This window comes from Thermobia domestica, chromosome 8 (assembly GCF_964235325.1).
Source record: "Thermobia domestica chromosome 8, izTheDome1.hap1.1, whole genome shotgun sequence".
Taxonomy (NCBI): Eukaryota; Metazoa; Arthropoda; class Insecta; order Zygentoma; family Lepismatidae; genus Thermobia; species Thermobia domestica.
Window position 1 is genome coordinate 288,658,764 of NC_137461.1, and position 27,199 is coordinate 288,685,962.

Here is a 27,199-nt window from a genome sequence, read left to right on the forward strand (position 1 = left end):
CGCCATCTGTCAGCGATTGGTGGAACTACGTCCAACCTAGCGACCATCGGTTGGTCAGCGCTCCGCGTCGCTTTATCTCCAACCGGCGTATCGGAAACTTTCTAGACTTAGTGGCCGTCACGTCTTTTATTCACGTAACTTCCCAGTTTTGCTTCACGACGCTGAGTGGACGTCGAAAATTGGAGAAGCACAGGCCGGGAATCGAACCTGGGACCACGCGGACGTGAATCTAACGCCTAACCACTAGAGTACAGTGTTCCCCTAATGTTAGTAAATTCCTTCACGTATTACAAGTTGGAATTACATTTGATATTTTACAAAACAAAATGGTACATACAAAAGAATAATTATTGTTAAGATCGACTTTTCCACCTCTTTTCAAGATTTTCTTATAAAATTGTGTTCAATAGTTCAATAATTCTGCAATAGTTGAATACAAATTACGTCATTTAAGTACTTCTGCATGTACACTCATGTCCAAAATAATTGTCGCATATCTATAACTGTCTTCTTGTAAGAATATAATTTGATAATGATTTTGCAGGGTAATTTAAATACTGATACTATGTGTATAATCGGGAAATGTATATTTGTGGTAAAATTTATAGGAAAAGAATTATAAATACGAAAATTAGAATGAGTAAAACAAAATGTTGCTAAATGGATAAGAAGGTTTTATTTTCGTTTTATTGTTCTTATTTACTGCTCTTTTAACATGAAATTTTCCACATACACGTCTTTACCGATTATACACATACTAACATTATAAGAAATACAGGGCGAATTCGTTATCAAATTATATTCTTACAACAACATATTTATAGACATCCGACAATAATTTTAGACATGAGAGTACATGTACCAATGACACTTTTGAATTACGTCCAGCTACATCATAGTTATGAAGTGCGATTAGATAGCATTCGAGCACACACAAGTAATTGCACTAATCTCATTCTTATTTATTTATTTATTTATTTATTTTCTCTTCCTCTCTCTAATATTTTTTTTAATTAATTTATTTATTTCTCTTCCTCTTTCTAATATTATTTATTTTCTCTCCTTTACTCTAATATTCTTATATACTTATTTCTTGTCTCTCTCTCTCTCTCTCTCTCTCTCTCTAATGTTTTTTTTTTCTATATTGCCTTTATAATAATAACATTACCTGGGACATCTTCCTCATTGAAGGTGATATTGACAAAATGTGGGATAGCCTCATGAGGAACAAAGGTGACGTCATACAATCCTCTGCTACGGGCTACCACTTCAGCCTTGACAGTTGACTTCGCTGTGCTTACAACTAATTCCAGAGTCCCTTCGCCTGCCTCAGATGCATCCACTGTGAAAGTAACAGGTTTCTCCACCTGAAAAGAATTTAACACTTCAGTGCACAAATATTATTTTTCAATATTTGTTAACTAAAAATGAATACATCGAAGCGTTTCCTAACTCTATAGATAACGGACGAAAAGGTTCATCGCTGCAGAAACAGAAGTCTGATAATGAACCTTCTCCTGTGCCAAATTATGATTATTAATACTTTCTCAAAACCATCTCCTTCTCGACTGGCCCAATGATCCTTTCCCAGAGAACTCCTAATACTCTGTGGACCCGTGCATATTTCCTTTTGTAATGACATGTTCCTCCCCCCCCCCCAATGGCAGTGATTTGGGAAAAGCAGGGGACTGTTATCCCCCCCTAAGAAGTATTTCATCAAATTCATAAAATTAAATAATTATTATGTTATTGTGTAACATAATTTCTTATTAATTTGTTTTGAAAAAACTGATGTGCGGCCACAACTGTGGTTCTGCAGGGTTCGTTCCTTACACCATTTTCAACCAGCAACCCAATAAGGCTAAAAACTAATATGTTTAACACCTCAGCACGACAGTTCCAGCTAATTATTTTTCTTTATTAGTATATTTTGTATAGAATTAACAACATAGGCAATATGTACATGTATTATATGTTGATAATAAACATAATCTTACCTTAGCAATCTCTTATCTAGTTTAACATAGATCGATTTCAATAAGAATAAGTTTCCTTTATTAATAGACCAGTGCTTACTAAGGATGACTCTGAGGTGCTATATGAGTATATTGTCTACAGTAGTAAGTTGGTGTGCTAATCTATGCCATTAATATTATGGCTTGTTAATGTAAAACCATTAATATTAGTTTATTTTAAAACTACATGCAATACAAGACATAATTAATTCATAATTTGATTTCGATACTTATAGTCACTGCATAATGATTAGCCCGCCAACGTAGAAAATACGTGTAAACATAACACTATCAAGTACTTGATTACGATTCTCTTCTTCTTAGTAATGACAAATTTTTGTACCTCTACCTTTGGCACCTAGTTGCCGCCACTGTTACCACTAAACTCAGATATCTTTACGTAATTACTCCACTATATTTATTCGGTAACAAGTAATGGAAAACAGACTACTATATTATATAGCTTAATTACTTCACTATATTTATTCGGTAACGAGTAATGGAAAACTGACTGCGTTATACAGCTTAATTACTTCACTATATTTATTCGGTAACAAGTAATGGAAAACAGACTACTATATTATATAGCTTAATTACTTCACTATATTTATTCGGTAACGAGTAATGGAAAACCGACTGCGTTATACAGCTTAATTAGTTCACTATATTCATACGGTAACGCGTGAAGACTGCGTTATATAGCTTAATTACTTCACTATATTTATTCAGTAACGAGTAATGGAAAACAGACTGTGTTATATAGCTTAATTACTTCACTAAATTCGGTAACGAGTAACGGAAAACAGACCGCGGAAATATCCGGAACAGATTTTTTTTACTTTCAAGACGCGGAAATATCCGAATAAATGTTGATTATGGTAACCGTGAATAGGTCTATGTTTTAATATACGATCTTCCGGTTTATTACACTCCTATTTGATCGTAAGTATGTAGGGATACTTGGCCTTCAGTAAGATGATAAGTAACTTAAAAGCTACAAACACATGGAATAAAAGATGAAATCTTTCAGTTTAACGTTCCACGATTATAGCTAAGAGAGACGATGATTAAGGCAAGTGAATGATGATGGAAAATTGGTGGAATGAGAATTTGGGAGGAAACGCGAGTTCCCCAGAAAACCAATGGACACGATGTTGCTCAGCACAAACTTGCTTGGTCGGGGATCGAACCTGGGGACCACGTACCAGAGGTAAGCGCTCTAGCACTGAGCCACGGTGTCCCATACACACGGAATAAGTATAGAATTCAAAGATAGACCTAATATATATATATATATATATATATATATATATATATATATATATATATATATATATATATATTTTAAAGCTATGCTGGATTTTCGCACTCACACACATGAGTCCACATTCAGAGCACATGTGAAGAACGGATCAAGAACTTTGGATTTTTTAAAAAGCTAAATTATTTCATCTAAAATTCTCACTTTAATAAATAAATAAATTCAGAAACCTATCCTTTATAGTTCCAAGATAGACACACGTACAGGGATATGAAAACTCACCAAGTGACAATGAAAACAAGAGGTATGTCTGAATATTAATTGTAAATAATTTCTTGATACCTACAACTATTTTCTTTATTATTGCAAACGTACCTTGGAAGAACCCAATCCAGTCATTTTTACTTTGTTGACATCGTATATGTTGCAAGCGAACGGACTGCCTTTCACTGGTTCGTTGTCTACGAGAACTGATACTGTATGTCGACCTGGAAAATAAAAATTTATAAAATAAAGGAATACATATTAAGGTAAAAGAAACTAATGATAATTTCGAAAAAAGGTATTGCTGTGACCAAGGACTCAGGGTCTAGAGTAATAATAAAAGTAACGGTGAATCAAATATTTCATCGCTTCCGGTGTTAACAAAACTGCACGGTTCCAAAGTAAATTTCTTTTTTTTCGTTTCAAAAGGTAAAGAAAGCATGTTAACAAAACTGCACGGTTCCAAAGTTACATTTTTTGTTTCAAAAGGTAAAGAAAGCATAAGTCAGTGTATCTTTCACATTTATTTTCATGTAAGTATCTTCAATTCATTTCCGTATCTTCAATCCATTGATTCTTTTCAAAACTTTGAACTAAACTTACATACCGTTACAAAAAATACGATATTTTTAAATTTCTTTGAAACTCATAGCACACAAACGATGACTGAAGTAGGTCATGCTTCACTAATTCATTAATCTTGCGTTTTCCAAATTTTATCAGTTTTCTTCACATATATTTTAATCATGCTCAACCCTAGGAACTAAATACACGGTTCTGAATGAATGGAGTTACCCATTTCTCGCCACGTAGCATACATATAGCAGAAAGCAAACGCCAGGTGCTGTCAGCCCTCGTAGCTGCTGGTGCTAGCGAGAGGCCTAATAATGAAAATCGCTTTCTGGCGTGGATTCAAACCCGGCCCGAGGAAAATTTTTATTAGATTTTTAAATTTTCATTAATATCAGATGAAAATAATAATCATTTTCGCTTGTACGTAATATATAATGCATAAATTGTGTAACTTCCTCTATGTACTTCTTTATCAAAAATTAAAATATTTCGTTAACGATTTCCATAACGGAACGTTTTCTCCCCTAGACGTTAAATGATTTAATATTATGATGTCTCTATTACTTAAATTAATATAAACATATATATTAACATCTGGGGAAGATAACGTTACGTTATGGAAATTGTTACGAAATATTTTAATTTTTAATAAAGAAGTACATACTCTGGTTAGAAAAATATTAATTATTTACATAAATTATGCTTTTCCCCCATTTACCTACAGATTTCCGATAGCCCTTATAAACAATGACATTATAAACCACCAGGAGAGAAAGAAGTGGGGACCTCGCGAAGCGAGGGTTGTAGGGGGTAGTGGGGAGTTAGAAAGAGGGAGATGCCGGAGGCACCAGGAGGGGGAAGACTTTGCGCACACAACTTTATTGATAAAGAAGTGATTAACTTACGTTAGAAAACATAGCTGAGCGAGCGTCAGCGAGCAGGGTTCGTTTTGTTTCACCTTGACCCCCATGATAATACGTCACATTCGGGTGGTGCAACTTCGATGCAAATCTAACCTCACCCGCTTCCTTGTGACCAACTTAAAACAGTTAGCTAGGGTAGCGCGTGAAAAAAAAAGCGTTTTCTTCACCTTTAATCGAACAAGAAAATAAGTAATTCTATAAGACTGTAAGACTTCCTTTTTTCTTTCTCTTACGCCCATTTCAAATAATCTGAAAGAGATTTCTGATTGGTTGCAGAAATTCTTAAATAGATTTTGTTAGTCGTTGCAAGATTTTAAATATTTTTACCAAGATATAACCAAGCACTCTCTTTGTGCTTTGTGGCTATTGGTAAATTTATCTCTCCTTAGTACTGTCAGTACTGTCTGTTTATACTAAATAAATAAAGATAGACATAAATAAATAAATAAATAAATAAATAAATAAATAAATAAGTAAAATAAATAAAGATACATATATGAAACTTACCAACTTCAAACGGCATAAATTCGGCTGAAAACTTTTTGGATGGAAGCTTCGTAACACCAACAGGTACCGCCTGGCCCGAAGGCGCCAACACTGTAACAACACATTCACTAACATCTGCTCCCTGAGGGTCAATTATAAGGGATGCTGGTTGTGATAGTGGAGACATCTTGAGAGCAGAGCCGGAAACTACGATCTGATTAGAGTCCACAACTTTGCATGTGAATGGAGAACCTGATTACAAAAAAGAAAAAAAAAATTATAATAATGCTTAAAGACAATAATTATATATTTTATTTTATTATCTCTTCATCGTTAAGTTCACAGAAATTAACTTTCAATGAAGCTTTGATATCTTATTTTAACTGCTTTTTAAATCATCTTACAGCGTATTTCATTTACTTTTTATCTTAAAAATATATATTATATTACTCTTATTATTTTCTAAAACTGTTACAGTACCACCGCCCGAAACGTTTCCGCTTCCGTTTAAAGAAACGCTACGCCCTCTTTGGTTACTTCTTTGACATTCCACTCACACTAACCCTCAAAACTGGTCTTTATTTTTCTTGTTATTTGTCAGGCAATAGACTGTTGATTGCACGTGTACCACTGAATACAATCCTTATCCCTATTTTGTTAAAACTATACAGGGTGTTACAAAAAATATCACAATATTTTGGAAATAGATTCCTCACATCAAAATAAGAAAATAAAAGTTGATATGGACCTGTGGTCGAAAGTTATAGAGTGCCAAAGTTTCGTAATTATAGAGTGCGAAAAACGTGAAAAAAATGAACTTTAAAGATCCATACTCAGTGCCGGATTTCCCAATAGGCCCGGTAGGCCCGGGCCTATGGGCGCAAGCTATCAGGGGGCGCACGGCCGAGAGAAAAAAAAAATAAAAAATATCTAGGAATAAAAATAAATAGCCATAACTTAACATATTTTTGAATTGATTAAAAAAGATCAGGCTAATAAAGCATTCTGATTTTGAAGTTCATTTGAACAAATAATTGTTGGTAAAGTTAAACTATTTTTCAACATTATGCATCAACTTCGTTACAACATTGATCTCAAGCACGGGAGAAGTGGCTGTAGGGATGTCGTTGAGCGGTACGCATCGTATTGCCACTGCCACTAGGCTGGCTTGGCGCTACTACTCGGAGTGATTAGGGGCGCATGCGCCGTGTGCGTGCCAGTGTTCAAATAACTGCTCCACGAGTATCGTCACATCTCTAGTCAGTGTCAAGTAAATTCCTCAAAAAATTTCCAATGATAAAATTGCATCGTGGAGTGGTGTTTAAGCAATTAACATATAGGCCTGATATAATTTTTTAATAAAGGTTTTTAGGAAAGTAACTTTAACCAGACTAGGGGTCGGAAAAAATTATTGGGCCTAGGGGCGCCAAAATGCTAAATCCGGCCCTGTCCATAGTTCTACTACTATAGGACTGATCGTAGATCGGGTCACTGAGGACCCAGTATATGAACTATCCAAATATTTCAGAACCTCCGGTACTTGCACAATCATTTCTTAGAGAGGCTGTTTGAGAGTACTTGATCACTCTCCACCTACCTCTCTTAAAATTGGTGTGCAAAATACTGGAACATTCTTAAACATGGTTATTTGGATAGTTCACATACCAGTTCCCCCAGTGATGTCTTGATCCGACTACGATAGGTCTCATGGTAGTGGAGCTATGAATCTTTAAAATTCACTTCTTTCACGTTTTCGGTACCCTATAATCAGGGCCGTGCCGTGGAAAATCAGCGCCCGGGGCGAGAGTATACGACTGCGCCCCCATACATATATTCCAAGTAATTTTTCCAACCTTTTTCCTTTTATCTACCAAATTTTTCGCCCCCTTATTTCGGCGCCCGGGGCCGTCGCCCCGTTCGCCCTCTCCCCACGGCACGGCCCTGCCTATAACTCCGAAACTATCCACTTTTGAGCACAGATCCATATGATTTTTTTTCTTTTTAATTTTGATATTTTGATATAATGAATCTGTTCCCAATTTACTGAGACCAAAGTTTGCAATTGGCAAAAGTTAAAAGTACTAAACTTAATGACTGTGGCAAGTTCTAGGTAATTGTTCGATAATAAAACATCTCCATTTTTTAAACCAAACAAGGAGGCCTCATTTTCTCAGCTTCAATCATTCCATTTACATGAAATTTCTTTTAAAATAAGATCTATGCCCAAAAAAGACATATCAAATAACGTGAAGATACCGAATATGATACGAGAGAATGCTACTGAAATTAAAATGATACCTACCTGGAACAGGTTCTCCGTTGAAACGAACACTGAGGTTATGAGGTGCTGCTTCTTGCGGCTTGAAGTTGACACGAAATTTTGCGTTGCCTTCAGATTGTACATAATTCGGCACATTTCGACCGTTCACTGACACTATAATTTCAAGATTTCCAGCTCCAGCCTGGCTGGCATTAACTTGAAAAGGAAGAAATTTATTCCATTAAAAAAAATCACACAATGAAATCAATTAAGAGGTCTAGTTACAAGGATCCGAATTCACTGAGTTCACAGGTTTATTATCACATAACATTCTCAGAAAAAAATTATCTCTTTCTGCTTATTATTTTGCTAGTGTCTCGAGAATGTTACGCCAGAGTCATTTCTTAAATACCATAATATCTTCTAAGAAAGTTGTTTTATAAATACTAATATTTTGTCTAACATGTACACTTTTTCAAAATAATAAATGTACGAGGCACGTTCGAAAGTAACGTCCGATTGGTCACTGTGCGTGAAGTAGTGAGGGTAGCGCTACCAATCGTTGCACAGACGTGTGCGCTAGATCAGTCTGCATCCAGCCATGGTAGAGTGAAGCTTGTCTGATCATTAGTTCCACTTTTGAAGCGTCTCAAAATGTGTACTGCAATAGGAAACCTCGCCAAATGCGAGGTGTGGGCTGTTATATGTTTTCTTACGGCAAAACAAAATTCGGCAGCAGCTATTCATCGGGAACTGTATGGACCACGTGTGATACGTGAAGGAGTTGTTCGTGAATGGGTTCGTTCATTGAAAAGTGGACGAACAAACATTCTTGACGAAGAAAGGAGTAGCAGGCCATCAGTGGTCACTTATGAACTCGTTCAGAAAATTGATGGAAAAGTTCGGGAAAATCTACGTTTCACAATCTTGAGGCTTTCCGACCAATTTCCACAAATTTCCAGGACTGTATTATATGACGTAGTGACACAAAGGTTAGGCTTCAAGAAGTACTGTGCGCGATGATAATGAGGATCTAAAAGATGCGGTCACAGGCTGGCTCAAGGTGCAAGCGGAATATACTTATGCTGATGGAATTTCTAAGCTATTGTAGAGATATGATAGGTGCTTGAATGTTTATGAAAACTGGGTTGGAAAATAGAGCAAAGTAATTTTCAGTTCTTCTTATTGAAAAGTATATTTTTGTTATTTACTTTGGTGTTTCTTTTTAACCAATCGGAGGTTACTTTCCGAACGGTCTTCGTATTTTCTAAACAATTCTTTTCCTTCACTGCAGGAATTCAGTCAAATAATAAAGTTTTCTAAAAGTTTACATTCCGTCACTATATTAAATATTATGTATGACTTACCATAAGTGGCAATGTGCTATATTGATTTTTTATTACCGACTTGTCTAATATTATGTATTCATGACAAACAGACAAACAAACTGTCCAATATTATGTATCCATGACAGATAAAAAATTGTCTAATATTATGTATTCATGACAAACAGACAAAAAAATTGTCTAATATTATGTATTCATGACAAACAGATAAAAAATTGTCAAATATTATCTATTCAAGACAAACATAAAAAAATTGTCTACTATTATGTATTCATGATAGCTAAAAAAGTTGTCTAATATTATGTATTCATGACAAACAGATTTTTAAAAAAAGTGCCAAAACTTACTGCTGAAATACACAGGCTTCCCGACAACTCCTAAATTGATGTCCGTAACTTTAACCTTCGTAGCGTCGTAAGCTTTAACCAAAAATGGACTTCCTTCAACATGCAAGTCGGAAAATTTCACCGATACGCTGTGGTCACCTAATAAAAAAAAAAAAAAAATAAAAAAATAAAAAAATAAAAAAAAAAAAGAGAGAAATGGTTCAATTATACTTATACTACATAACAATAAAAACCAGTTGAGAATGCTCCAAGAGCATTGCCAGAACGAACTCTTTAAAGGATTAATTTTTCTTATTAACTTCTATAAGCTTTATACCAATTGTTCTATGTACTTTATTATTATACTCATTAAACAATTCTTGTAATACATCTATCTATTCATAATTTCCTTGAATACTCATTTTTTTCCACATGTTTTATTTAAAGATTCCGTTAAAATGTTCTATCATATATTGATTTATGAAAACACATGCTAAAAATGGAGGGCTCAAAATTGAAAAATTCGCAAAATATCATCTTTCTATGACTCACGGTTCCCGAGATATGGCTCCTTAAATCTCCCGAAATTCGAACTTTTTTGGGCCAATATCTGGGGAATGGTGAATCAATACCAATATCATCTCTCTATAACTTTTGGTTCCCGAGATATAGCTTATTAAATCTCCCGAAACCTTTTTTTTTTTTTTTTTTTTTCAATATCTTGGGAACGGTAAGAGTGACGCGAAAAATTCCATCGTTTTCTCACATAGTTTTGATGCTCTTTCAAATAGAAGGCTCAAAATTGAAAAATTCGCAAATAACAGACACACACACACACACACAGACATGGAGAATTCAGTAATGAACTTTTCAAGAAAATATATTAAAATATTTTCAAAACTTGTGCGATTTCAATTATATACGATTACATAATGAAACCACACAATACTAATACTGTTGATCATATATTTTCTTTTCTGTAAGGAAACACTAACAAGAAATTTCTGAAAACATTCATCTCATAGACATCTTTGCATATGAAAAGAATCATACTAACATTCTTAATCTATCCTGACCAAATAAATCTAATGTCAGTTGAACTGTGATGTGTTGGTTCTCGCGAATGATTTAGTCGTTTAATAGTTCTGAGTTTATATCAGTAAATCATTGAGTTCTTGTATTTTCAGATTCTGAATCATTTATAAATCACTTGAATTTTTCAGTTGCATGTAATCAATCTAACTATCAGCATTAAAAAAGTTAAAAAACCTTACACAAAAACTATTTCTAGTTAACAAACAACGCATTTTATTCAGAATCATTCTTTTCTTTCTTTCTTTCTTTCTTTTTTTTTTTTTTGTTTACTCCACAACTCATAAAACCAATCCAAATCAAACCACTTGGCATAACGGCCCATTTGTGAGCCTAAGTCTGCTTCAGCGCCATCTGTTAGCGAACAGCTTAACTACGTTCAGCCTAGCAGCGAGCATGTGGTTAGTGCGCTACGACGCCCTGTCTTAACAGCTGTAGGCCGTCACATCTTGCTTTTTACGTGATTCCCCAATTTGCCTCACGACGCTGGGTGGACGCTGAAAAATTGGGAAGCACCGGCCGGGAATCGATCCGGGACCATGCGGACATGAGTCCAACGCTCTACGGTGTTCCCTCCACAACTCTTATAATGTTTAATATGGCCACGTGAATTTTAATTAGGCGTAAATTTTAGTCCTACCCGACTATATAACATTTGTAATTGTTTTCAATTACTAAAATTGTTTTAACTAATATTTTTAGTATTGTTTCATAGTTTGTAATGTAAGTTTTGGTAATCAACACTAACACATGAATTCCAGGTTTAAAAAAGAAAAAAAAATGAAACCGCCATATAAATATCAACAATAACAATAAACAAGATTACAAAATATCATCATAATGTTTAAAATATTTTTATACATTGTTGGTTATACTTATTTGATATATTCTTTTTATATCATACTGATCACTCTTTTGAGTCATGGGTACTAAGTTAGAGAGAGAGAAACAGAAACTACAGACAGTAGATATGAAATTTTTGAAAAAGGTTGCAATAAAAACAAGAAGGATAGAACTGGGAAAACATTGAAAGTTAAACCAATATAGTTGTATAATTGAACAAGCTCAACTTCAATGGTTAGGACATATCATCAGAATGAAAGGGAATATCTGTTGAAAACGAATGTGGAAAGCAAGATCAGGAGGGTTACGAAAAAAAAAAAAAAAAAAACATGGGGTAGGCCAAGACAAACTTGAAAAAGGACAAAAGAAGAGACTCCCAAGAGGCATTCCATTTCATGGAAAAGAGTAAAGGTTCTAGTGCAGAACAGAAGTGGCGACCTCTATGGAAAACGCCCACACCCAAATGGTAGAAGAGAAACCGGTAAGTAAATTTATAAATAGTTTATAAATATTGAAAAAGCATGGGATATTTAGCTAATAAAAATTTCGGTTCATTTGAAAGAAAACAGAAAATTCCCCATTAAGTTAATAAGCTAGAAAAAAAATATGGCGTGCGTACTCGGAACTCTTAACAAAACAGTTTATTTTTTCCCCTTCATCATATTCTCTACACATGTGAATCCAGCGACTTTCAGAACTTTTTTTAGTCTCTGAATTTAAGCGTAGATATTGCGCAAACACATGGTTACAATTGTATTCAATATAATTGATGTTAATGGAAAAATACTGCTGTAAAAGAGTAAATGTAGCACCGTGTTTAGACGAACCTAATCACCCACCTCTCTTTAAACGGTCATATTCTAACAACCACACGTGGTGTGATCAAAAAATAAGGTGAATAATTTTCTTAAAACAGAGTAATAAGCTTACATGGAATTTGATTTAATTTCTTTCAAAGTACTGTCTTTTGCTAGCAATGTCCTTATTCCCAACGTTGAATCCATGACTGGAAGCATTTATGGAAGTCTTGTTTTGTAAGAGCGTTCAGCTGCTCGGTTGTGGCACTCTCAATGCCAGGAATGGTGTTAAAACGTTTTCCTTTAAGCACGGTTTTAACTTTTGGCAAGAGCCAGAAATCGCATGGTGCTATATCTGGAGAGCATAAGGAATGTACAGACAGGAATATTTTTTCGGCCAAAAACGCGAAGATCAAATGCAAGATGTGGCAGGGTGTGTTTTCATGGGAAAAAAAGGAAGCCATTTGCCCATTTAATCGGGGGTTAAATGCTTTTCACGGACTCATACGAGATGCTTAGTTCTTCGGAAAGCTGTCGAATAGTCGTTCTTCTGTTTGAATAAATCATTTGTACCACACTTTTTGCACTTCTTTTCCTCTGCTTTTAATGTCGAAGGATGTCTCGATCATTGCTCGTTTTTAACCGACTCCTTGTCGCTTTAGAATCGTTCATACCACTTGTAAACAGTCTTCAATGCCATCGCTTCATCGTCATACACTGATTTTGACATTTCGTGAGCTTCTTTGGCACTCTCTTTGCAGCTTAGAACAAAACTAAATGTTGGCGCGCAACAGATATTCTTAACATGTCCTTACTGAGAAGTCAACTAACACGTTACAACTCGTTGAAACTCTGCACTGACTGTACCAAAGGTTTAGGCTACAGGGCTTACTAGTTGAAATGGATACAATATCGATAGAGGGCACTGTGCAAGTACATTCACCGTCCTTTTTGATCACACCTTGTACGCGTGACAACTTAGTATTTTCTTTTGAAATACATATTTTATATGGCAAAGAAGAATCTCATTGTTTGGCTTTGGGTAAGAGTACAGAATGTTAAAAAAAAAAAAAAAAAAGACGGTGGGCATTTTTTAAAAACAGGATTGTGCATCAAATACGTTAAGATCAATTAACATATCAGAAGCTTTAACTTCCTAACGTTAGCACTTGCAGGGCCGTGCCGTGGAAAATCAGCGCCCGGGGTGAGAGTATACGACGGCGCCCCCATACATATATTCCAAGCAAATTTTCCTTTTTCTCCCGAAATTTTCGCCCCCTTACTCCGGTGCCCGAGGCCGTCGCCCCGCTCGCCTCCCCTCTTCCCCCACGGCACGGCCCTCACCACTTGTAAAACGTGTTAATAGTTTGAGATATATTATGCTTAATATTAAGAATAAACTGGTTTCAGAAAGTACATAGCCTTGTAAACTCACCTACTTCTGTGGGAGTGTACTCAACAGTGAATCGTCCGTCTCCAACCCTTCGCATTATAACCGGAACATTTCGTCTGGATGGAGCTATCACCTGGATCTTGGGCTCTCCGAGCGTTGCGTCTCCTTCAATGGAGAAGTTGGTGGGTCTCATGACAGCCACTTTGTCGAGGCCTTCTCCTGTCACCGTTACATGGGTCGCATCTGCTACATGGCACGTAAAAGGACTTCCTGCAATAAAAATGATCATACAGTATTTTGTCTACAACTTCACTTATGTCAAAGATAAGATCAAATTCACTTATTCACTTATTTTGTACACTCAAATTTTCATCTATACCGATTTACAGAATTGTTTAAAAATATTTGTAAAGGCAGATTATTGGAAAATGGTGAAAGGGAAAGAAAAGAACTTCAGAGGAGATTCTGATTTCTTTAATTGTTTAAATACATCAGTCTCCAGATAATTCGACGATCCATGAATTAAATATTTCTGGCTTAGAAATACTTTATAAGAATGTGGATACCTTCTTCAAATCATTACATCATATATAATTACTGCATAAAACAAATATTGTATGTATTTGTAATAACAGGTTCGGTTGCGATGGATATTTTTTAACAAAAGGAAAACAATATCACACTATTATTTATAACAATAGAGTCCTTTAATCCTGGCAACTGAGCAGTTATTCTAATGATTATGAGATTTTTTATTTACTTAATAGCCGAAATGCCCGTTCTTCATACGGGAGAATAAGTTTATGGAAAATAGTTGAATCTCCTTCCCCTTAAAATACGTATTTATATCAATAAAAGTGTAATAAAAAAACCGGAACATACTTTACTTGACATAAACATTGAAATACCCAACCCCCATAGAACACGCCTTTAATCAAATTAATATCAATAAAAACCCCAGCTTGAAATTGATACTAACTATTTCCCAAAAATCATTTCAAACGGGTCAGACGTTTTCCCGACCTGGAAACTATGAATTCGACACAAATGTCTGTCATTTTTACGGGGAGCATCACTGTTCATTTCAGCGATTTCGAAAACTATGGACTGCGCATTAATATAAGTCGTTTTGAATTATTTTTAAATGTCACTCCTTCCAACTCCCACCCCTTGAAGTGTTTCATTACCACAATGATTTTTTAAAATTATTTTTTATTTATTTATTTTTTCAGATTGAACATCATTTGTGTACCACGTATGGATACAATTGCTTCAGAGGTTTCGGAGTTACGCTGGAACATACATTCACATACATGAATCCAAATATATAGACATGTGCGAACAACGCCTTTGGCGTTGCTCTGTATATTCCTAATCCAGCTGACATCCTTGTTCAAGACTAAACTCGGGATTAAATATCATCGCGATTGTAACCTAGTAGCTAGACAAACACAAATTATGGATTCGATACTAATCTCAGTCATTTGGGACATTATATTTTTCACCCCTTCTCACTCCCATGATGAAGAGGACTTTAACGCTATCGGAAGTGTAATTATTAATCTTAGTGACATACGGATCTATGGATTTGACATTAATATCGATCATTTTCGATTATTTTTACATGCCAGCCATCCTAGGGATGCTAATGGGGGTTAAACGTAGACTTAAGTGCTATAAGGAGTGTCACCAATCAACTTAAGGACTCCGAAAACTATGAATTCAAACTATAGTCGTTTCCAATTTTTTATGTCACCATTCCCCAAGAAGTACTAACGTGAGACACTTGGATTTAAATGGCATCAGGTAGTCGCTATTCATCTCAGCGACCCCGAAAACTATGGACTCTATATTAATAGCGGTCGTTTTCTATTATTTTATTTTATCCCCTTCCACTCTCTCTATGTGTGATAGGCGATTTTACTCCTAATGGGGGTTGAACTTAAACTTAAAGGTAATCGGAACTGCCACCAGTCAACTTGGGGTCCCCGAAAACTATGGATTCGACATTAATATTAGTTGTTCTTTTTATCATTTTTATGTCTGTCAATATCACCCCACCCACCCCTCTCTGGGAGTGCTAAAGTGGTCTTGAAGCATAATTTTATATTATTCAATTGAGCAAATTTTTATTATGGCTTGCTTTGATGTAATATGGAACCATTTCAAGGGGAAATTTAAAAAAATAATTAAAAAAAGTCAAAAGTCGAGAAATAGGACCATTCTAATGTATACAGGGTGTTACAAAAAAAGTCACAATATTTTGCGAATACATTCCTTACATCAAAATAAGAAAATAGTTCACATGGACCTGTGGTCGGATAAATAGTGTTTTATTTCTGTTGGTACGCAACGGTACGACATACCGGCACCTTTTTAAACAAAGGAATATTTCTTCTTCTGTCTTAAAAAGGAGTTAACAAGAAACTTCGAAAATACCAAATAGGAAATATATACGTAGTTTTATTGAAAATCAGAGTTTTTATTGTTTTCATTTTCCTTTTCGTTTTTTTTTCCGGAAAAAGAGTTGCTGTTCCTGTTTCGTCTTGAAGTCAGTTCATTGTATTCAAGAACTAGAAATATTTAAGCTCTTCTATCTCTCGCTCGCTGGCACGACCTAGCGCCTTCTTTGTTTTTCCATTCCATTTCGCAGGGTAATATAAACCATAAAGGCTCTAAACCGACCAGATTAAAAAAAAAAAAAAGAAAAAGAAAAGAAAAAAAGAAATAATAATAATAATAATAATAATAATAATAATAATAATAATAATAATAATAATAATAATACCTGAAAAGTATGCAGCCTTTTAACCATTATAAACCTGAGGTCTAGCGTGCCAGCACCTTTATTTTTAGAAATAAAACGCTGTGTATATATACATTCTCCGCCTTGTAGTAAGGTTTACAATGTATAAAATAAACTTAATTAAACAGACGATTGATCAATCTGTATTTAAAAAATGATTTAAAAAATAATAGATAAGCTTCTGTTGTAGTTACCTGGCACATCTTCTCCATTGAATCGAAGCTCAACTGTGTGTGGACAAGGTTCCCTCGGGGTAAACGATATGGCGTACGTGTGAGGTCCTTGCGCCTGCGCTGACGTTGGCACTCGTCCACCGTTCACCGTCACCTCCAGATTACCCGGTCCCGCTTGACTCGTCTCCACTGGAATACAAGGAATTACCATTTCTCATTACCCACAATAGCACATAAATGATAATAATGAAAAGACCTACATTAGCACATTTACCTAGTTTATTTTCAAATATTACAAGTGAATAGCAATTCTATATGGCGACTCAGATCGAAAATTTTTTCATGTTCTTTCCGCTGAAAACTGCACGCTCTTGGTTAGTTGTTTAGGAGTTTAGCTTCCATTTTCAGAACCAATGATACATATGAGCTGCTTAATGTGGGATTCAATGTGCATGAGCTCCCACCAAAAATTGAACCCATGCCATCTTCATAATGGCGGTAATGGTAACCAAATGGAAGTTTCTTCAATTTCATCTTAGTTTTAACAAAAGTTAAAAGCCAATAAATATAGATACGACTGGGTACTTAATCAATATTATTATTTCTCATAATGCTTGAGTTCCGACCATAACTATTTAGGTCGCAGCTACTATGACTCACTCCTTACTCAACAATCTCACTAAGTTTCTAGAGTTTGGAGCGAAATTTTATCAATCGTTTTGAGCATTAGATTTGTTATACAACTGCTCCTTCAACTGTGTCTAACTACTACCATTGTACCTTTTCAGATTTTTCCCCTTACTGTACGTATTTCTCTTAGAACTGCAATTATTCCTTGTTTAATTCAGCATATTTTCGTAAGGATTTTTAAAATATCTAAAATAATTCGTTACGGTTAGGAATTAGATTTCTGGGCTTTCGGCATCTGTGGCCATGGTAGCCCCTCACGTATGAGGGATGACGTCCCTCGGCGATCACACTATCTGAGGAAAGGGAAGGAAAGACGCACCCTGGGGGCCTGTATGGGTACCATCCCGGCATTTGCCTGGTGTGAATGAGGAAAACCCAGGAAAACCTCACTCAAGGTGGTTGGTCTAAAACAATTCGTATTAACAAGTTATTAAGAATGCTTGTCAGTCTCATCTCTATTCTTGGAAAGTTAAACCATAACACTAGAATTTTTCTCCATAATTGGTTAGTATTTTAGAAAATCCTACTGACTTAGTGCAACAATTTTGTTGTTGATAGGTTTCCCATTATGAAACACAAATCCGTCTTTAAATCATTTATGCCATTGTAGGCTCAGTCAACAAACTAAGCAGAACGAAAACCATCTCGAAATAATTCACTAGTTTTTTCTCTATTATTTTTTATACTTACTACAGAAGTACCAAAGATATGTTCATATTGTTGTTTAATTTTTGAAACATTTTGAGAGAAGTGAATATGAGGAGCAAATCCAATGAGCACTTTTGATTACGGCGTGTTTTAAACGAACGCTAATCCTCAATAGATGACTGCATATTTCTCCTATCTTTCCAATGTGTTTCGTAGAAAGCGATTATATTTACAACAATTTAATAAGCCAAGTTGAATAGACAATCAGAGAATATTCTGTGTGCTTCTGTACTGTATTATTGCTTTCACGTTGAGAGAGTTTTATAATCAGAAACATGTTCCTCACCCCGACAAAGGGGAAATTTATATTTTTTCATAGTTTTAAATCTGCGCCAACAGAAATCTATGTATCTTTCAGATAATGTCTACACAGGGTAGAGTGCCTACGTGCAACTTCAATTGCTGTTAGTATGTGGACAACCAAGTCTTTAATTTACTTTTGATCTGTGAGATCCAGCCTATCCATTTGCGTTATCCCTTTGGGTTTCTCTATACCTATTCGTATAATCTTGTTCTCATTTTTCGAGAAAGATTTATACATATGTTTTGTGTATTAACTGTAAAAGAACTTGCAGAAAAAGTATAATTTTCATATTTTCCTGCGTACATTCAATGGCTGAAGCACTAGATGATGATGAGATCCAATATAAATAACAATGAAAACCATGTACGTCATTTTATGACCATCTGAAAATGTTGAGAAAAGCAATTTTTACTATTTTAAAGAAAAAATAAGTTTACTGTTATCGTAAATTAAAAGAAATAAAGAATTTACGTTTCAGATTCGATTAATTGACAAAATATGACTTGGGTAACTTTCTCTAACCCATCTATTGAAGAGTTTAAGTGCTCTCAACGATAATAAAACAAAATAATTAAAAAGCACGAATTATTTATTGAGATTGTGTTTGGACAAAGTTTGAATATTCATATCTTCAAGTTCACTGCATTGTTTTGAATATTTCCGCTTCATACGAAATACATTGGAAAAGTAGGGGTAATGTGTTGTCATGTATCAGGAGTGGTCCAGCCTTTACATTTATCTTAATATATTTCATAGTGTGTTTTTTATGTATCACAACAATGAGCGGTGAAATTGAGGTAATAGCTTAGATTTTGAAATATTACAACAAACATAAAAAATATACATGAAATAAAAGACTTGAAATCAATTTAGTTAAACAAAATATATACATTCTACAGTGGTGCCCACCCCCCCTTATGTCCATGACGCACCCCCCCCCAATTGTCTATCCGTAGGTGTTCTTCCATGAAAAAATCTTCTTTTCGATTAATTTTACCCCCCCCCATCAAACATATTTATATAGATTTTTAACCCCACCCCAATATTTCAATGACGCAGTTTGCGTCATAGCCCCCCTTGTGGGCACCCCTGCATTCTATTATTTTTATTATTCTACTGTTCGCTTGTATCTGTTGTACTAGAGAAGAAACACCTCCTCCAGTTCCCTTCCAGGCGGCAACGTACCAAGAACTGACGAAACGTTGCCACAATAGAAAGACTTGAAAACTAGAAAAATAATTAAATGAAATGGGTATGAACAGGAATATACAGAGTATATCAACAAGTACTTCACAACTCTGATAATTCGTACTGATTTATTTATTTATCTTACAGACATGGTTTTGGTGTCATTTTGTAGCAAAATACATCAAGTTTTGACTCACGTAGTACACTAGTTCATAAACAAGCCACCGCAAGCGCTAGTGGCAGTTGCAGCAAAGACTAATGCCTTTACTGGTCCCGAGAGTGCTAGCAGTATATTTTGTTTCGAAGAATCGAAGTCTGCGACAACTGTACAACGTAATTTTCGTATAAAGTATGATTAAAAAAAAAAAAAAAAAAAAAAAAAAAAAAAAAAAAAAAAAAAAACTCCCAGTAGGTCTACTATTTATCAGTGATATAAGTGTTTTATAGAAACTGGATGTTCGGAAAGACACAATAAAACTTCAGGTCGTTCTTACATCTAAAGACGTTGTAGAGCAAGTGAGACAAAGCTTTGTGAACAGTCATATATAAAATCAATCCGGCGTGGTTCTCGACAGCTGGGCGTTCCACACATGAAAGTTTGGTGTATATTGTGTTGAGAAAATGGTCGCATCTTAAACCATACAAATTACAAATGGTGCAAGAATTAAAAGATACTGATAGAATCGAACGTAAGGAATATTTGGCAAGAAATCGACTTCAGATGAGAAGTCTACTGCATCACCAATGGAAGCCACACTGAACTTCTTCAGGTATAAGGTATAAAACTTGATGTATTTAGCTACAAAATGACACCAAAGCCATATCTGTAAGCTAAATAAATAAATCAATACGAGTTTTCAAACTTGTGGTTTTTTAATACACCCTGTATATATAGTAAATGTCAAACAAATATTAATAATCTGAAATAGTAACCGGCTCAAAATTAAACCTGGTTGTAAAGATTTAAAAAAAAAAAAAATCAAGAATAAAATAATAAAGAAATAATCTTACCTAAGAAAGTGATTGGTTTTCCCACAATGCCATTCGTAACCTCTTTCACCTTGATAGCTTTCACATCGTAGACTTTGCAGCTGAAGGGAGAGCCCGGTACAGCTCCCCCACTGTAACTGACAAAGATCTTGTGTTCTCCGGCAACCTTTGGAGTAAATTCAACTTGGAAAGTCTGTTTGCCATTGTCTTTAACTTGTGCAGGTACAGATTGTCCATTTGGTCCTGTTACATCGGAAAAGAGTTAGTTTGAAGAGACTTATGTTGCTTTTCTTTTTTTATATAAAAAAAACAGAAGAATAAGATAAAAAGAGATAGCAGACAGAAAGTAAAAAAAACAACACCTACTGCAGCCTTAGTAATTGCAAGTATTGCCAAAAAAATATTACTTAGATTAGAATTAACAACACCAGTACAATATGCGATAAAAAATTACTAGTATTACTCTACGTGCTAAAGCCAAAGGCAGAATTTAAAAAAAATAATCCACTTCCAGGACTTGGGTTTTATCCCTTATTGACTGCATTTATTTATATATATATATACGTTTTTAGTAGTTCTGCAGTAAGGTATTTATTTGAAGGGCTTTGAATATGCACACAGTGCACAGCTTGAGAAATCAAATTTACTCTACATAAAAAAAAGTACATATGTTTCTGCTATATGAAACATTTGTTGATACTGTAAAGAATAGTATTGTAGCTGGTTACAAAAGACTGCTGGCAGACCACAATAAAAAAAATAATCAACATAGGTTATTATTGCTTACCAAAGATTTAGTAGCTTTGCTCTACTTATAAATCTAGTACTGTAAATAGTTATAAAAAAAGCACCAATCAGAGCTAGTAGCAGTAGCAACAGCCCAGCCAATACAAAGCAAGCACATTCTTCCTTTTCTTCACGTTATGTTGATAATTAATTCTTTTTATGTTTTTTTTAATAATTATTAATAATAATAATAATAGTAAAACAAAAACGCTATATGTTAGTAGCTTTGCAGCTCATTCGACTCTCACGCATACAATGTTAGTGACTACAGAGAAGTCTATATACATACAACAAGTCTGGGACACATCAAGGACAGTAGGGCAGTCAGGTTTTTTTTATATATATTTTTTTATATAAATGTCAAGTAATTAGTAATGTCGTAGGCGATAAGCCGGAGACCCTGGAAAGAGAGCACATACTTTTAGCGGTACAACTAACAGACAACTAATGACTTTAAAAACCACTTTGATTAAAAAAAGAGAAAGTTGATTCTGCAACCGAATGAATATTCAGCCATGATAACATGAAGAAACAAGAATGAACATGCTAAGAACAATGATTTGAGGAAAGACAGTTTTAAAAGAAGTTGTTTTTAACATGTTATAAATATGATTTATTCACATTCTTTTATAAGAAAACAGTATGTCCATTTTTTTTATATGTTTATCTTTTTTAAACAAATAATTAACATAAATAAAACTTGTTGATTTTTTTTAAATATCTAATAATGGTTTTTCTAGTGTTAAAACTGTTCACTAATGCTATTTGTTATTTACGAGAAATGCAGCAATGGAAGGTCTTTTTTTTTTCTAATCTTTTATCAATTGCCAGCCAATACTTACCTTCCACATTTACTTCAATGTCTTCAACACTGCCGGAAACATTGTTCAACGTGAAATAAGAGGTTTTGCCAACGGCTGTTGAGGACAGTGATTGCCCACTGACTACAATATGATGCGGATCAGCATGAATTCGTCCCATGAACGGTGAACCTAATATAATAAGAAAAGGTCAAAATAATATTAACTACAATACTCAAAGACCTTTTTTTTTTTTTTTTTTTTTTAAACTTTCAAAGTCTTAAAAGTGTACTTAATAAAAACCATTCTTTAAAGGAGCATGTACCTAGTCTTACCATAAATACTGTTTTAACTTTTGAGGGTGGCTGTACTTCAACCCGTAAAAGCGAGCGACGTCATGAAAGGTATCGTGATGTGTGAGACATTGCTGGGTGAGCTGAAAAAGTGTAAAGGTATCAGTTGTAAGTGTTCAAGATGGAATGGGGTGAGTCTGAAAAGTGTGTGGCCGTGATAGTGTTGCACAAAATTATTTTTTTAAAATCGTTTACCGCACTATCCAGCGCTTTGTTGAGACTGGAACTGTAAAAGATCGCCCGCGGCAAGGAAGACCACCCACAATACGAACACTGGAACTTGTGAAATCAGTGGCGGCACGTGTGGGAGTAAATCCAAAATGAAAATGAAATCTTTAAGTTTAACGTCCCACGGTTATGCCGGTTAGGCTAAAGGAGACGGTGATAATGAGAAATGAATGAAATGGTGGAATGAAGAAAGTGATAGGAAACGGGAGAACCCCGAGAAAACCCACGAGCACGGTGTTTGTCCACTACAAAGTTCATACGGCGCGAGCTGGGATCGAACCAGGGACCCCAAGCACCGGAGGTGAACGCTCTACCATTGAGCCACCGCACTCCCCTAGGGAGTAAATCCAGTTAGGAAATAAGTCATTTATGGCTTGCGAGCCAAATATTATATCGAAAATGTCTGTCTCGCACGTTAAGTAGTGTCATGGGACTTCATGTTTACAAACAACGCAAAGGACATCTCGTGATAAATGAACTGAAGCACCAGAGGCTCCTAAAAACAATACGCTTACTTAAGCGTTACACAGCAAATGAGAATCGTCGAATTCTTTTCACTGATGAAATGCTTTTCAGTTTTCAAGAGACTTTCAATGCCCATAATGACAGCATATATGCCGCATCCTCTAGAGAAGTTGGTAAAAAGCTCCAAGGATCCAGAGGGGTCAGCATCCTGCCTCAGTCATGGTATGGTGGGGTGTGAGCTATGAAGGCACAACGGAGCTCCTTTTCTGTGAAAAAGGGGGGGGGGTCAAAACTTCAGCCAAAGTGTACCAGGAGACAGTACTTGAGAGACTAGTCACGAATCTCACCAACGCAATACCCTCTTCCATGGACAGAACTGGAGCTTCCAGAAGGACTCAGCTCCAGCATACAAGGTACGGAAAACCCAGCAGTGGCTGAAGGCAAATGTTCCGGACTTCATTCCCACTTCACATTGGCCTTCTACAAGTCCAGACCTAAACCCTTTGAACTACAAATTATTGTCCAAGCTTCAGGAGATGGCTTGAAAGAAGAGACATCCCAATACTGCAAGTTTAAAGCTGTCTTTTCGGAAGGCAGCTGCAGACTTTCCAGTTGATGTGTTGCGTAATGCAATTAATGAGTGGCCACAAAGACTTAAGGGCTGTGCGTATGCTAACGGTGGCTATTTTGAATAATTATTTATGATTTTGGTTCATAATACATCCATGTAACTCATCTTATTAGGATATTACAATATCTCGAACCATTTTGTGTCAATGTACTTAAAACTTTGGGACACTATTTATGGTAAGTCTAGGCACATTAGTAACAAAGCGTACTCCTTCACCGGACAAATCATCGAGATACGGTTTCGAATTAGCATTTTCTTTTTCCCCTTCTCATGTGATAAACTTTATTTAATATTTTATATAAAGACAAAGTTATGAAGGGATTGCGACTAAGAAAAGTTTCGTAACCACTCTCTTTATTAACATACACTCATTGTTCAATATTCGATAAACCATTGTTTGAATTTCCTGTCTGGTCAATTCTTATGATCTACGAAAATTCAGTTAGCAACCAGTGAATTTCCTCTTAGCGAACCACAGCAGTCTCTGTGTCTTTTTTGCTTTTGTCTCCAAAGCTGTAACGTCATCAGAGACATGCGTGAGAGACCAAGAATCACGTTATAGCACTGCGACCGCTAAATCACATGACTCATCACCTGCAAGATATCATCGTATAACATTGAAAAGGACACAACTGATAGCTTCAAAGTTTCTTTCATTTGGTGCTTCGTAATCATGTGATTCATCACGCCACACAACAGTTGTCCCTAACAGGTAAAAATATATTAATATCAAGTGCTTAAATTAAAAGGATTTGTGCACTAAAGTTTACTATCGTGTAGTGTTGTTACATGTCTTTTCCCCATATAGTGTGATTGCATGGTTATGTTGAGTGTTTCGCATATGAATTCTTAGAATAAGGACATACATTCTTTGTCCTACATTTCATATGTTTTAAATGAATCAAAAATCAAACATCAAGTGCATGAATTATATTCAAATGATACTTACGTTATATTAATACGAAATTTTGTTTATAATGAGAATGTCTAAATTGTGGACGCTATGAAAGAATACCTGGCACTGGCTCCTTGTTGAAATTGATACTAATGACGTGGTCCACCGCTTCCAGAGGAACAAAGCTGACAGCAAACCGTGCATTTCCCTGTGGATGAACCTGGGTAGGGATATTATGGCCTCGAGCACTTATCGTGATTTCCAAATTTCCTTCGCCTGCTTGGCTAGCATCAACTACAACAAACAAACAGAAAATAAATGTATTTTAATTTATATTTCACTTACCCAACATTGTTAGGGTCGTCAAGTCTAGGAGGCTTAGGTGGGCAGGTCATGTAGCTAGAATGGAAGAAAGTAGAAACGCTTTCAAAGTCTTGACTGGTAGACCCATAGGAAAACGACCATTAGGAAGACCTAGGCGCAGATGGGAGGATAATATTAAGATGGATCTCGCAGAGATAGGAATACAAAGTAGAAACTGGATGCAATTAGCTAAGGATAGAAGTCAGTGGAGAGCTTTTGTGAACGCGGCACTGAACCTCCGGGTTCCATAGGCCATAGAGTTAGTTTAGTTTTTATATTTCACATTTAAATGCATTTTGTGTTTCTTTAGCAATAGTATATTTATAGAAGAGTGAAAGCCCAAGCCCATAACTTACTAACTAACTCTATGGGCCTATGGAACCTAGAGGTTCAATGGCGCATTCACAAAAGTGCTTTACTGACTTCTATCCTTAGCCAACTGGATCCACTTTCTACTTTGTATTCCTATTTCTGCGAGATCCAACTTAATTTTGTCCTCCCATTTGAGCTTAGGTCTTCCTAATGGTTTCTTTTCCGGTTAGGTTTCCAGTTAAAATTTTGAAAGCGTTTTAAAAATCTACGCCCATAGTAAACAAAAATGGATAGGAAAGAAACCGTAATTACGATTTACACCCATGCTTATCATGTACGCATGTAGACGATATCTATAACAATACTAAAGTATTTATTTCGCTAGGATGCGTAGATTTTTCTTTATCGAGAACTGATATACTTTAACTATTTCTTCTACATTAATTCAGTTAACGTATGGCACTCATATAACTCTAGTAATATTAAATTTGTTTTCAATTTTTAGTTTTTTTCTTCTCTTTAATTATCAGGATGGAAAACATATTACTTACCGGTGAACTGAAGAGTCTTCCCAACAGAACCTTTTGGCACAGGACCCACAAATACTCGTTTGGCATCGTATGCTTTCGCCACAAATGGCGTTCCTGTCACTGGATGGCCATTGTATTCCACCATAATGGAATGAGCACCCACTTCGCGGGGAGTAAATTCAGCTGTGAATCCGCTGTGGACATTCCCTGATACCTTCACTGGCAATTCTGAAGATGGTCCTGAGAGGAAAGATGAATAAAATAATTTAATTACGTTCATATAAATAATATCGAAACACGAAACAACAATTTGAGTACTCAGTACAAGCAATTTTGTCTCTATTGCTTCGCAATATTTTACATTTTATCTGTAAGTACTTCAAAGAGAAATCAATTACAGAATATTTAATACGAGTATAACTCGTATGAAAGTATCCTTTAATTGAACGCATAGACAGAGCTGGATTTAAGTTTCATGAGGCCCTAAGCTATAGAGGGTAATGGGGCCCTTTGTATGTCCAGCTGTGCAACTAGTCCATATAGAGTGTAGGTACTTTATATACAGAAATAAGCAAATTATTGATATTTTAGGGAGCAGACTGGTGGAAGGGGGGGGGGAACATTACTTACACAATGGGAACCTACACAGCACAAATTACTGTTGCTACATGCAGCGGCGCAAATCTGTCTTCAACATTGGGGGGACGGGAAGACAGTTCCCATTTTTTTTTTTTTTTTTTTTAAGCGATGTTCAAAATATTTATGAAGTTCAAAAACATGAAAAACAATCCTGTGGAGGATCAAAGAAGCAGAGTTGTCTTCAACATTGGGATGCGGGCAGATTTAAGGCTTATTCTCGGGGACATCAATTTTATTTCACTTTCCTTTGTAGCAATCGGACACAAATCATCACATTTGTCCCCAAAAAATACATTTCAAATCGGATTATTGGGGGAACAGTCCCCCAGTTCCAAGATTTGTGCCAGTGGTTATATGTAGGTTTCATTTTATTTTGTTTTATCTAACATAATATTTTGGAATTATACATCAAGTTCTCTTTCCCTTTAATTTTTTGGGGCCCTAAGCTATAACTTATTTAGCTTATACATAAATCCGACACTGCGCATAGAACACATTTCAAAATTTAATACAATACTGACCTTTGTGTCCCTGTGGTAACGGTGATCAACAATCTATTGAATATGAATACACGATCACATATACAATCTATAACTTTCTATATACGAAAATACGCTTTGTTTCAGCACAATTGGAAGACAACAAATTGAGACAATTTTGTACTTAAATAATTTATACATATTTTATTGATTTTACCATTAAGGACATAAATAAAACGGAATCCATTGCAAGGAAGACAATAATAGTTTTTCATATATT

At 35.4% G+C, this 27,199-nt stretch overlaps 1 protein-coding gene across 2 annotated transcripts in view; it reads right to left on the reverse strand.

The window, feature by feature from the left end:
- The window catches only part of jbug (filamin-type immunoglobulin domains fbug), a 385,095-nt gene that overhangs the window by 46,603 nt on the left and 311,293 nt on the right, over positions 1-27,199 (reverse strand). For both annotated transcript variants that reach the window (XM_081769953.1, XM_081769952.1), the window contains 11 exons: positions 25,823-26,041; positions 24,717-24,890; positions 22,067-22,216; positions 20,460-20,681; positions 16,580-16,747; positions 13,622-13,849; positions 9,476-9,613; positions 7,825-7,998; positions 5,544-5,774; positions 3,652-3,764; positions 1,169-1,367 (listed from right to left, as the gene is read on the reverse strand). In XM_081769953.1, the coding sequence (XP_081626079.1) occupies positions 1,169-1,367; positions 3,652-3,764; positions 5,544-5,774; positions 7,825-7,998; positions 9,476-9,613; positions 13,622-13,849; positions 16,580-16,747; positions 20,460-20,681; positions 22,067-22,216; positions 24,717-24,890; positions 25,823-26,041 (2,016 nt within the window). The remainder of the gene's footprint in view (positions 1-1,168; positions 1,368-3,651; positions 3,765-5,543; positions 5,775-7,824; positions 7,999-9,475; positions 9,614-13,621; positions 13,850-16,579; positions 16,748-20,459; positions 20,682-22,066; positions 22,217-24,716; positions 24,891-25,822; positions 26,042-27,199) is intronic.